The 13,510-nt window shown below is 46.4% G+C and overlaps 1 protein-coding gene across 1 annotated transcript; it reads right to left on the bottom strand.

The window, feature by feature from the left end:
• Positions 1-2,915: 2,915 nt before the first annotated feature.
• On the bottom strand, positions 2,916-4,504 carry LOC122366113 (FMRFamide receptor-like). Its single transcript, XM_043337960.1, has one exon. The coding sequence runs from the start codon at positions 4,131-4,133 to the stop codon at positions 2,916-2,918; it is 1,218 nt and encodes a 405-aa protein (XP_043193895.1). The 5' UTR covers positions 4,134-4,504.
• Between the last annotated feature and the right edge of the window lie 9,006 nt (positions 4,505-13,510).

The following is a 13,510-nucleotide window of genomic DNA, read 5'->3' as shown; positions in this document are numbered from 1 at the left end:
GCACCATCTATGTATACGGTATGCTGACTTTCCATCTGAATCCTCACCAGCCGACCGGATGCGGTGAATGAAGTCGGATGGCGGGTCCGCAATGTTGCACAATAGCGGCTGCTTAGCAGGGATACGGTGCCTGTGACGGCCTATTCAACATTCGGAAATGGCTGATTTTTCCCATGCCTGAATAAGTAAAAAGTAAATAGTTGCAAAACAGCGCAACCAGGCTTGAAGTTATTGACACAGGATTGAATCGGATACAAAACAATGTGCGTGGCAACTGGCAAGTGTAATGAAAATATACCAATTATTGTCTAAATCTATTCCTTCATTCTGTCAATGAATACACTTATTATCCCGCGCCCTGCTGGGGTGTGTGTGTGTGTGTGTGTTTGAACACCCCTCCTTGAGGTTTTTCGCGAATATTTCAAAAACGGCGGCGCGGAGCGCCGCCGTGTTTGGTACACCTTATCATACATCAATTCTACACATGTGAAAATTTCAGACCAAGGTCATTCAAGGTCAGGTCACCAGGTCACTTGAAGTGACCTCACCTCATAAAAACTTTCAATGTCTGTCGTAGCTACACCGAGTGACCAATCGCTTTGAAACTTTCAGCGATTGCTAAGAGCAATAGCATGTACAAAATGTATATCTCAGAATTTTGATATCGATGACCTAAGGTCAGGTCAATTTTGCGACCTCGCCATTATAAGTCAATGGGAGAAAATTGAAATGCGCCTCTTTTGGATGCAAGACATTATAAACACTCCCAAACACCGAATTACAAGTGGTTTAGACACACTGAACATGAAAATGGTGTCCGTGACCCTTGTTTATGCCCTGAGGTCATCTTACGTCACGAATGGTGTCTAAGAGTTTTTCGCAAATAACTTTTGATAGAGGCATGCTAGAGCGATGAAAACGCCTTAGATGTGTTCAGCTCGACGATACGGATTGACTGATATGCAACATGACCCTTTCCGGTCAGGTCATGACCTTGACCTGAGGTCAAATTTTCAAGTTGACCTTTCAAGGTCAAGTTATAGTTCATTCGATGCGTCTTGACGAGAGGAACACGATGCCGGTAAAAGTAAGCTCGTACAAGGCTTGGGTCAAAAGTTATTGCAGAAAAACTGTTTTCGAAAAAAATCGACTATTTTTGCAGTTTTTGCCCCCTGCAGGCAAAACCGTTGACGTTAGGTCAAATATGAGAGAATTACTCAGAAAGGGCGTTAATAGGGCTATCGAATGCGCTTTTCTGCGGCGCTGTAGCTCTATTGGTTCCCGAGTTATGCGTTGGCTTCTTGGAAATTTTCGACATTCGACCTGGAAATCGGCGAAATTTTGCCTTCAATGACCTCTGGTGACCTGACCTTTGACCTGACCAAAAATTGACCGAAGTGATTTCGTCATTATTTTTGACGCTCTTTCGAACGCCGCCTTCCGCGTATCGCTACGTGGCCCAGGAGCCGAGTTACAAGGGGGGGGGTGTTTAAACACCCCCCCCCCCCAGCAGGGCGTGGAAATCCAGGACCCCCAGCCGGGCGCGGGTTATAATGCCGCCATCGAAATGCTTAATTTAGTTCCATCCTTGCGTGGTCCGCCCCCGTTCCCTATATTACCGTGGACACCGTATGGGAGGCGTCTAATCGACCTCGTTTGTTGACGCAGCTGGCTGGGTCTGCTGTCCAGTCAGCTCCTCCTATATACGGCATTGGGTTGGAAGTGTTCTGTCGTTCTGTCGTTGGTAACCAGGAGGAGGGCAATAACGGCGAACGACAGCAACAACTTACGACTGACAGCCTGACGCTTGGCACCGGAAAAGGATGCAAGGAAGTCACTTACCTGAGAAGCAGAGGCTGCCTTTTCTTTCAAACCTATAATTACCAAAGATATTCAAATGCAGGTGATGTTAGATAAAGGCTGTAAATGATATCAAGGCTAAATGATGTTTTATCCGTTCAATTCACCAAAGCACGTATCATCAAGTGATGATGATAAATATATATTTCTGGTAGTCCATTCATGAATCATCCACATGTCTACGTGGACGTTGACGTCTGTTGTTGAGTTTGCTGAACAACATCCAAATGCTGCTGAGAGTGGATCCGTTAGCTGCCAATGTCTGTAAAAGTTATCAGACCGTAACCAGTTGAACACTTAAAACTCACTGAAATATTCAAAAGTGCATTTGGGTGTCACGATACATTGAGCTCTCGGGAGACATTTGAAATGGTCCCACCCACATCACATGCTTACGTCAATTACGCATTGAGCGCCTCGCCATTGCGAAATTAGACTAGAAAGCACAGGAAGAAGCAAACATCACCACAGCTATCACCGCCACACCACTGACAAAATATTCCTGACATTAGAAAACTGGCGCAATAGTTGATGAAAATGCCTACCAAAATATGACTATAACTTTCTCAGCATTAATACATTGTGTCAAAATTCAATGGACAAGCTATGTTTATGGAAACATGCTCGTTGCTAATTATCTCACGGGCCAGGCAGTTGGGTACAAAACGAACACTGCTGTAGTTTGCTACTGGTGCACTCTGGCACATCGACGCTCCATTCGTTGCGAAAATTGCTTGCCCATGATCCGGAGCTCGGCACCAGAGCCGTGAACTTATCTCATATAATCCAATCTACGACCACATATTTCTAAGAGGGAACATATTGTACACAGAAAGCAGCTACACAGAAAATAACAACACACTTCTCGCTGAGCCATCTGAGCTTGGACCGGCGCGACCAAACGAGGAACATGAAGTACAACAGGCCAATCTGATGGCGCGCCGATGCCAGACAGATCTATCTCTAAGTCCACATAATTGCGATGTCTCTGCAATCCATGCCACCACCATAGCAATTCACTCGGGGAATGGCAGGGGTGCGCGGTGGGGAAACATTCAGCGTTGTCCGTTACGCGTGACTCTGTGCGGCCCGGCCGAGGCCGTGGTCACGGCACCGTCTCCTTCACCTGTCCGTGTCACAGCCGTTACACGGCTGTTTCTCTGGGCCATTGGCAGCAGCACCTCCACACCCGCTGCAGTGCCCTCGGCCGCCGTTGTCGTCAGCTCGCCGTTTGCGGCGCGCCACTGACGAATTTTACGCCGCACCGCGCCACAGAAGATACGCAGGAACAGACGGCGGAACTTGCGTCCGAAGATGCAGTAGAGGAAGAAGTTACTGGCCGAGCTGATGTTAACCAGCAACGTGCTGACGTCTGTGAGTACAGCGAGGGTAGCCCCGTCCAGATCGAAGCTGCTGGTGCTCCGAGCCAGCTCGATGATGTTGATGACGAACGCCAGGCTGTTGCACGTTAGGAAGAGCAGCACGATGGCGAAGAGCAGCGTGGCCAGGCCGATCTCGCGCTGCTGCTGGCGGCTGAGCAGCTGGCGCGTCCGGTTGGCCACCTGCACGTGGCGGTAGATGAGCGTGTTGAGCACGAGCAGGGTGCCGAAGGGCAGGCAGTACATGACCAGCAGGTACAGCCACACCACGTACACAGCGATGTAGACTGGGTGGGCACGCAGCGCGCTGGCGCACACGGTGTACCCGTCCGGAGCACCGTCCTGTGCCGGCAGCGGCCGCAGCTCCGCCTCCAGGAAACGGGGCACGTTGTAGAGCACCACCAGCGCGCTGATGATCAACATGTAAAGCCTGGCGCGGCCGTACGTACAGACACTGCGTGAACGGAGTGGATGACACACTGCCACATAACGCTCCACGGTGACAGCCACCGTCACATACGTGCTACCCGTGTGAGCGATGTTGGCCAGCGGAAAAAGCCAGGGCGTGGCCGCCGGGATAGCTCCCTCGGTGAGCGACCTCCAGTAGCCCGTGTACCCGGTGATAGCCGGCACACCCCAGATGAAAACAGAGCTGGCCAGAAGCAGCATGTCGTAAACTGCCAACCCGATCAGACAGCAGCTGGTAGATGAGCGCATCGGCGGACGCGACAGGATGTACACGGACGTGCTGTTGCACACCAGACCGACCAGGTTCACAGAGTTGAGCAGCACGCCGCGCAGGAGGAACTCGGAGAGACTGGCGGTCCGCGTGCATCGCTCGGTGCACGGGTCGCAGTGCGTGAGAGTCTCGTTTGTCGCCGGCTCAGACGTCATTACGATGACGTCTCTTCACTTTTTCGTCAGTCCTCACTCTCACCGAGACCAAATCACCACGGCGCTGCTGAAAGGAGTCCCACGGGACGACCACCGACTTGCAGATGGTCAGATCCGTCCACCCCTCTGCTGGTCCGTCTCGCAGTAGGACAAGTACTCAGCCCAACAGTGCACAGCTGGTTCAGCAGGTACTCAGAGTGTAGGCGGGAGAAACTCTGAGCGTTGGCGACGAATGAGCGCTGTGAGGTCGGTGAGGTCGCAGTGTGGTGGCGACGAACGAGACTTCTGAACCGGGCCGGAGCGTTCACCTCACGAACTTGCCGCAGGAGAGTCGAACTTGGATGGCACTCGCTGACAAATGCAGACGTACCGTTACACTGGAAAAAGTAATCGTGTAGTTAGTGGCTGAATGATTTACAACGTTTTGGATAAGGATACATATACAAATCTTATGCTGGATACAAAAAAGTAGATAAAACAACAGTAGCGAAATTTGTTTTTTGCGTTATTGCGATGTTTTCTAACAACGATATAAAGATAAAAAATCATTTCCAATAGGCCCAGTGTGTGTTCTCAGGAAAGAACACACGAACAAACACTAAATTATCCGGTCTAATTTATCTATGTAGTCTAAATTATCCGGGTCAATAGATTTATCGTTGGGTTCACTAAGCCACGCCATTCGTTAAAGGTGGTTGATGGCTTGTTTTGCAGAGAAACGCAGTTCAAAAACATATTCTTAGTCTGGCTATCACTTACACGTCATCTCTAATGCCTCACAAATGAAAGACGAAGCTGAATTTGAATTGGTGGAAAAATATACCTTCTAGGCATGACGGCGAAATAAACATGAGCCATGAGCTTATCATAATTTGTAACGGAACATTTGGTTACAATTCATCTGAATATCTGTCATTGATAATTTCTGCTGCTTACTACCTACTTCATAGTGCACGCGTTTTGTTGAATGATGCTATAATGAAAATTGTGTTCTGTTTATGTGGATTGCATTCTTATTCATGTTTGTGCGTACCAGCTTCAAGCTTGACATATTTTGGACTAGAACTACATAGCTATGCTCGTATATCCAGGTGATGTCATCCGCTTCTGATATATCACGAAGTGCTTTCTATGCTGATTAAGTGCGATGATGTTGTATAGTGCTGCACTTCAATGAAATTGGGTTGTTGGAGTTCCCTTGAGCCTAAAAGAAGTGGCGTTTTAAAACACGTTAGTTCAGGGCAACGCCCTCGACTAATGGTGTTCAAATCTCTTTATTGTAAGTGATGCCCTATAGCCAGCAAGATATACTGACCATCTATCGCCCCAGGGAACAGAGACTGCATTTGCAGGAAAACACTTCGGACGCAAACATCGGAGAGTGCCGGCAGAGTAGGTCGTTGGGCCGGGCGTCGGAGCTCGTTTGTCGCCGGACGTGGCCCCCATACGGCTGTATGATGACCCGACTGGGCTCCCATCAGCGGCCAGAGCCAATATGGGCCGCAATCGCCGCCAGGACGGGCGTGCCTACGACAGCGGCTCTTATTAGGTCGGAGCACGGGTGACGCACTTCGCGCAGCGTCCTCCGCACTACGGCTCTGCTGCCGCGTGTGACTGAAGGCCGAAGGTCGGCTTCGGTACCGGGCCGCGTGTACTGAGGGAGGCGGGCCCACTGCACGGTCATAAGGACTTTGTAAGCTCATTGGCTTTCAATAGAGTGCCTACTCTTAAACTCTTTCTTATCCCGCGCCCCAGTGGCGGTCTCAGCCAACTTCGCCCTAGTGGGGGTGGGGGGAGGGGGGCATATGTTACCACCCACCTCTAACTAAAAAACTAATAGGGCTAGAAAGACGCGGTAAAAAGCACTCGATAGCTATCAATGCGTACGTTTGAAAATATTTCGATCATTTTTCATCTTAGAGCAATTTTGGGGTCACTGGCGGTCATAAAAGGTCAAAATTTGCCAAATGTCATTATATTTTTCAGAAAACATGCGGTTATCTCAGGAACTATGATAGTTAAAAAAACGCATGGAAAAGCAATCGATAGCTTTTGAACTCTTCTCTTGATAAAGTCATTATCAAAATGGACCTCAGGTCAACGGTTAAGCCTCCATAGGTCAACTATTGTGACAATAGCTGATTTTGGACAAAACTTTTTCACGAATAACTTTTGAACCAGCAAAGATGAAAAATTGGCAATGGCACTATCGTGTTTCTCTCCTTCAGCCACTTCGAAACATACATTGTTCTACCTGGAAAGGTTAAGGTCAAATTTTGACCTCAGATCAAGGTCACGTGGTGACCTAAAAAGGTTATGTTGCATATCATTCGATGCGTCTCGACAATACAAACACAATGAAGCCATCCCCAGCGTTCTATCTCTTTCAAGTCGAGAGTTATTGACAAAAATATGTTTGTAGCCTCAAATAACCTCGGATGACCTTTCTACTAGAGGTTATCAGCAAAAAAGACACCTTGGCCGTCACGGTTGGTCCAAATCATTGTGATTCTCAAATATTTGGACTGTTCCTATGCGTATATACACACAGATCTAGAGGCATTTTCATTTTTCTCCATTGACTTAAAATGGAAAGGTCACGCCACTGTCCTGACCTTAGGTCACGGATATAAAAAAAATCCGAGATATACAAATTGTAAGTGCACACTGCACATAACATCATGCAATCCACCAAGTTTAAAACCTCTCTTACAAACACTGCAGGCTGGACATGATTGCAAACTTTTTTAGGCTTGGTCAGTTAACTTGACCTGGTGACCTGACCTGACATGACCTGGGGTCAAAAATTTCACTCATTGTCCAAAATTGATGTACAGAAAGCTACTCCAAGCGGTGCGGCGCTACGCGGCGCGGTTTTTTATTCACACGCAAAAAACGCGACAGGGTGGTAACCATCCCCCCACTGGGGCGAAGGTTATTTGCGCTCGCATTCATTGGGTTGCATACAATTGATTTTTCACTATTGCAATAGCAATATCTTGACTGTTGGATCACTATGCGCGAGGTAAGGCGCAACAGGTTCTTCTGACAAATGCAGACCATAGGTCATGGCTCATGGCATCTCTCACTGTCATGGTTCGTGGACCGTGATTTAAAGTAACCGGCGAGTGTAATTCATACTATAGTTCGTTTTTCTTAAGTTTGCCCCTCACTGTAAACGTCTTTTTGAACACAGCACGAGAATTGCTAGCTGAATTACTTAGAAAACTGGTTGGCGCACATTGATTTGACCAGATTTGACAGACGATCAATTTGATCAAATTTATTTACTATTTCACAGACTCGTAGCTTGTATTTGCCAATACCTACAGCCCCACAGGGATAGACGACTTCTCAGGAATTATGTCTGAACTAATAAATAAATTGCACGGCGCGTAACATAACGTTAAATCGTCGGTGTTCAAAACTTATTTTGAAAATATTATTCATATCTACAATACAATGTGCGCCAACCAGTTTTCTCAGTAATTCAGCTAGCAATTCTCGTGCTGTGTTAAAAAAGACGTTTACAGTGAGGGGCAAACTTAAGAAAAACGAACTATAACTACATAAAAACTTCCGGCACATAATATCCGGATAAAATAAACAACGATGCGTCTAGTATCATACCTCGTCTGGGTGGAAAGTTTCCTGCGTTGATATAAATGATTTTTTAAGTGAATAAATACTAGTTAATGATTCTGGTTTAAAAAGAATGCCTAATCAAATGCATCTGTTGATATTACTCTTCTAATGCTTTGAAATGGCTCTTCCAATGCTATACCGTCTGTTAGAGCAAACTTCACATTTTTACCAATGCCTGGATTAACGATGCAGGTCTAGGTATATCAAGCCATTCCAGTGGGTAATCTGAGAGGACGTTTTTTTCGAATTGCGCATCTATCTTGCCTCTCTCACGATGTGATGCATAAGTGATGCGATCGTTTTCTCTCTCCAATCTAACTGCGATGTGACGCAGGTGCAGCCAAGCTTCTGCACAAGTTAGATTGCAGACACACAAACACACTTAGTGGCGCCGTCCTGCAATATGACTTCCCGAGACGGAGTCTACACAGCCAGTCAGCTCCAACAGTGGCGCAAAGCTCGGGAATCTCGGGCAAAGAATGTTTGAATCCTAAATCGGGGGATGGTAAATTTTGGTACTGACGATTTGGAAATAAAATACTGGTAGCGATGAAAATATTTGATTTTATCAAGCATGGTTGTCTTCAAACTCGCACATTTGTCAGATAAATCAATGCGATCGAGCCAGTTGATAATTCTTCAGCCAAATTGATTATGGCATAAGTTTGATGTCAGAAGACTACATTTCCTTTCAAACTTCCAATGCCACAACAGGACACTACGCATGAAGAGAGCTTATCGTGTTCCATTTGTTTCAGTAATTGTGTCCTTCACGCCAAAGCAGCCACGGCAAAGTTCAGCCATTCGGTAGAATCATTTTCCCGAGTTCGCGGGCCCATGTCCACCACCGCCTGGTCGTCTGTTCCTGCAGCACTGTGGGCCAGCGTCTGGCTACGACAGGCTCTCCCGCGCTACCTCCACGGACATATTCTTAGATACCCGCAGCGCTATCTTTCGGACAAGTTGAGTCGGTTACCTAACTTCCCTCCGCGGCCGGCGGCGGCAGGTGACAATGGCTCCGGACGTTTTCTCTCAATGAAATTCAATATCAAACCCCATGGAAATCCCCGTGAAATTACACCGGAAACATAGCAAGGCTAGGCGATGTTCTGAGGACATCTCTGATGAAATGAAGCCAGCCCGCAATACCGCATAGTTGTCCTCCTGCTGCAGGAGAGCACATAAACCTAATGTTTCTGTCAAGTGACACCCTTCAGCTTATCCAGTGGAATGCCATTGTGTCCTTCACTCCCCTATGCAATCGTTGTCCCCTCACACAACCCGAGCACGTATTGGGAACCGGCCATGCGAAATGCATTATACATTCGGAGCGTCGTCAATATCGGCGTGGTCTATTGGACATAACTCACCCGTCTCAAACTGACCAGTGGAGAGATTCAGGCCGGAAAGGAACACATCCGCTGGCCAGCCGCCCCACCGAGCTAAACATTATAAAAACCGACTAACAGCTGGCGACAGAGACTGGAATCGCACTGGACACAATAGTTCTGCATGGACATGTGCCTATGGTGTTGTGACTTTTGAGCTAAATTAATCATGCAGTATTGCTCATGTGACAACTTCTACTGAATTTGTCCTTGGGCTGACAGCTGCAAGCTCTCAACCACTTCGTTAAAGTTCCTTATGGGTAGCATCGTTACGAGCAGTTTCTTGGTTTCCAGCTTAGTCATGCTTTACTATTGGATACCTGTCAAGCGCTTGCTCCTCTCTCTCTCACTCTCTCTCTCTCTCTCTCTCTCTCTCTCTCTCTCTCTCTCTCTCTCTCTCTCTCTCTCTCTCTCTATCTCTCTGTCTCTCTCCCTCTCCCTCTCTCTCTCCCTCTCTCTCTTTCTCTCTTTCTCATACTCTCCCTCCCTCTTCGCCGCTAAATAAGCGATCACACCATGGGCCGGAAGAAGGGCCAATTTCCTGACTCATTTCTGCCCACTCAGCGGGCCGAAGTTGTGTCGCCCGATTCGGCTACCAGATGGTCCTCCATCCCTCCATGACAACATTGATTAGCATCCAGGTTCCGGAAAGTCAGAGGCATCCAATTAATCGCAGCAAAATACAAAATGGTGCCTTGAAGCTGTAGCTTTGCCACACGGGTGGTTACCTCCCGCACCATTGAACTTTCATTGGAAAATCTCATCAAGACTGTAGAAGAGCTTCAGCTGCAGCCGTGTCATCTATGTGCATATTCTCACCCTCAATAACAGTGGCATTTAACCCTCGCCCGCACATGCCATTTTCCCATCCTAGAACGCACATGGGGGGGGGGGGGGTTGCCACCCCCCCCCCCCCGCGCCATTTCGTTCCTGTTGGAGATAGAGCTTAGCGGTAAAGACCAAAAAGATTCTTTGGGAAGAGACGAATCCAATTATACCCAGTTTTACCTTCTCAGGTCAGTCATTGACCTTCCAGGTCAGGTCAAACTAAAAAATGTTGCTGTTTTGGGTCACCGTTTGATATCAAGTGCGCTGCTTATCATATACCGATGACGATGCCGTTTTCTGGTGCCAAGCCCGCTAGAACCTCTTTCTCACACTACCCGACCAGGTTTTTGCTGCTGAGGTCATTTCAGGTCAAGTTAGGTCAAGGTCAATTATATGTGTTTGTATGTCTGTGTGTGTCTGTGTGTATACTGATGTGTGCACCGATTGTTTATGTGTCCATATTACATGAAATCATGATCTGAGAAGCTTGTACCAAAAATGCAGTCAAAAAACTTCACAAAAAGTAAATTCCGCTTGCCTAAAACGCAATTATCTTAGATGACCTAGGTTGACCTTGACCTCGACCTTGACATCTGTACATCGTCGAACAACATGTTCCATGATAGGTGGGAGGTAAGACTGGTAAAAAAAGGCCGAAATCAAGGTGTCAAAAGCTCACAAGGCCCATAGCCAACGCAAGATGTCGAGAATTGGCCATTTGGGTCATGACATGACCTGAAAAACAAGGTCATATCTCCGAAACCAAAAGTCACAGAAACTTGAAATTTTCAGTGAACATCAAAAAAAGAAAGAGGAGCAACTATACGAAAAATCAGCCTTCTAGCTTTAAAAATGTTGAGTGCAGAGCAGAAAGACTACCTTCTACGCCAAGGAGCATCACTGCATGCTGAAAGTGAACGCGCCTGGCCTTATGTGCTCGTACATGATCAATAGCTATTTGCCGTCGATATCGGTCAGCACACCTATGGGAACACCCAATGTCCCAGGGAAAGAGTCACTCACAGACAGAGCCAAACAACACCACACTAAGGAGACACGGTTACCACACACACTGGAAACAAGACCATAGTTACAGACATAATAAACAAGACCGCCATATCGACCCAATACAGGTCACATGGAAGAGGCAAACACGCAGAAACAGCACGCTACAAAGCAGCAAATGTAATGGACTAGAATGTTTGACACTACCGTCGCCCATACACAAAATCGTATCACTTATTTCGCTCGTATATCAACTTCACGATCTGAGCTGTAGACTCGCGCGCCTCAAGTCATTGTTAATCCCTCCTCCCCACTGCACAGCACCCCATCACCCTTTCTTTGACGGATCAATATTTCCTCTGCAGGATGGACATACACATCACACAGCAACCCATCACGCGCAAACCGCGTCAATGCTCGTCCCATTGGAAGTTCAAATTTCTCGGTCGATGAAGCGCGTCTTCGGTGAATAACGGGACGGCGGTGGAGCCCGTGGCACTTTTAGCTGAGATATAATCCCACTTGTCCTGGACAGGGATTTCATATTGAAATTTGAATTGTTTGCAATGAGATTTCCTTCGCATTATTATTGCCAGAATAGCTCAAATCGGCATCCGCCCAACCATGATATATCGGTGATGTCACTCGTATTATTTGTGGACTTTGGAGCTCAGAGGCACACACATTTATGGTCATAAAAGCGCTGAAAATATTTAACAAGGGATTTGAGGCCTGATGCGAGGAACAATTGACGTTGAAGCTCAAACAAAGAACACATTTTCCATTCACCTCAGGATGCATTTTTGCTTGCATTTATGCGTTCGATGATGTAAAACAGACTATAGATCTGCCTCAAATTCACTTTTTTTTTTTGCAAAAACACATGACTTTGCTATACTATAAGACAGATAAACTCCTTTAGCCATTTTGAGGGTCCTTACAGCTACTTTGCAATTTGCATTTTGTTCTGTCATAACCTTCTGTACGAGGTGGCGATTGAGTGGGCTCGGGACTTCCCGTATGGTTATGGAACAGGGTAAGCATAACCAGCGTGCTAACGAATTTCCCTTTTTATTAGTATTTAATGGTTTTGGAATTTAATTACGGCAAGTTGCAAGAAAAAGCCCTGACTTCTTTTGCTGAAAATACTTAGGGCATGGTTAACATTTCAAACGCGCAATTTCAAACTTGGGAAGAGAATCATTTTCTTGCTACTTCTAACGGCCAAGATAAGACAAAAGCGCAACATAATAAACATACGCAAAACAGAAAAAACAAACATTGGAAGCCTTTTCAGATAGCAGCAATGACAGTAATGTTGAGAAATGCCCTGGAGGCAGACTGGAGGCAGTTTTTCACCTATCATATGAAAGAATGCTTTATAATGTGTACGAGTATACTAAATTCAGCTTCGGCGAAATGTATGGAAAAAGAGGTTCGCATAACCCTGCCCGCAGCGCACGGTGAATGGGTATACTCACTGCCATACGAATCTCGAGACCCTGGTTCGTTACGCCCGTCAGAGCTTAAGTTTCTTGATTATCAGTTTACCTGATTATCAGTCACATTTTGCAAGCAAAAAGGCCCGCAGTATGGGACGTGCTATTTATGACAGAATCCCTTTATCCCCCATCTCCACACTCACTGGTTCGATAAGCGCGGGCAATGGCGCGAGACGCAAGCCTCGAGTGGGTTAAGGGCAAATAACCTGCAGCCCATGCATACTGCATTAGAATGGAAATGAGAAAGAGTATGGAAATCCATCTTAGCTTTCGGTAAAGCGTATTTTTAGCCCGCTCATTTGTGAGAGACATATACCTATCTCGTCGGAGGAAGATGCGGTTTAGCTTGGGTTGATATCAGAAACTGGGTATTCCAATAATATTGACCTTTTCTTTTATCTGACAGCCGAAAATATCATTCTGTCTTTCACAGTATAGTTCATAGTAATGTCATGCCATGCAGTAGTCATATTCTGCAACTGCACACATTATGTCATTTCTCTTCGTAAACCGACACTCAACACCAACAGTTCTCTTCCATCACCAAATTTATCGATGCTGATGTAAGGAACTAGATCGGTTTCTCACTTCTCACGCTAATATATCGAACTTGCACGTATGAACGATAAACGACGATGAACAATGAGAGCAGCTAGCCCTCGAAGCGAATCCGGAAGCTACTCGAGTTTGCCACTTCCATGGTGGTCGAATGCACCGCTTCATCTAAGTGTCATGGGCTGTTTAAACTGGCTGACTGCCGATCATTTATATTTATCAAACGATTTTCACATAAACCGAAGTGTACTGAAACGTATGGAAGCATGCGAGGTCGTAGTCTGAATCAATGACCAATGAGATTGGATTTGTACGCTTTTCTGTCAGAAGAAACTCTGGCTAATTACTTGTCAAACGATTTATTTTCAACGGATTGTTTTTATTTCTTATGCACCATTGGAGAACCCATTACCCTCGAGTTCCGTCCAACGTACAAAACAAAGGTATTATTTCC

This window comes from Amphibalanus amphitrite, unplaced genomic scaffold, assembly GCF_019059575.1.
Source record: "Amphibalanus amphitrite isolate SeventyFive unplaced genomic scaffold, NRLGWU_Aamphi_draft 000785F_arrow, whole genome shotgun sequence".
Lineage (NCBI taxonomy): Eukaryota > Metazoa > Arthropoda > Thecostraca > Balanomorpha > Balanidae > Amphibalanus > Amphibalanus amphitrite.
This window is presented reverse-complemented; position numbering and strand designations above follow the sequence as displayed.

Coding starts and splice junctions, on each gene's coding strand:
- LOC122366113 (XM_043337960.1), bottom strand. CDS start 4,133: ATGACGTCTGAGCCGGCGACAAACGAGACTCTCACGCACTGCGACCCG.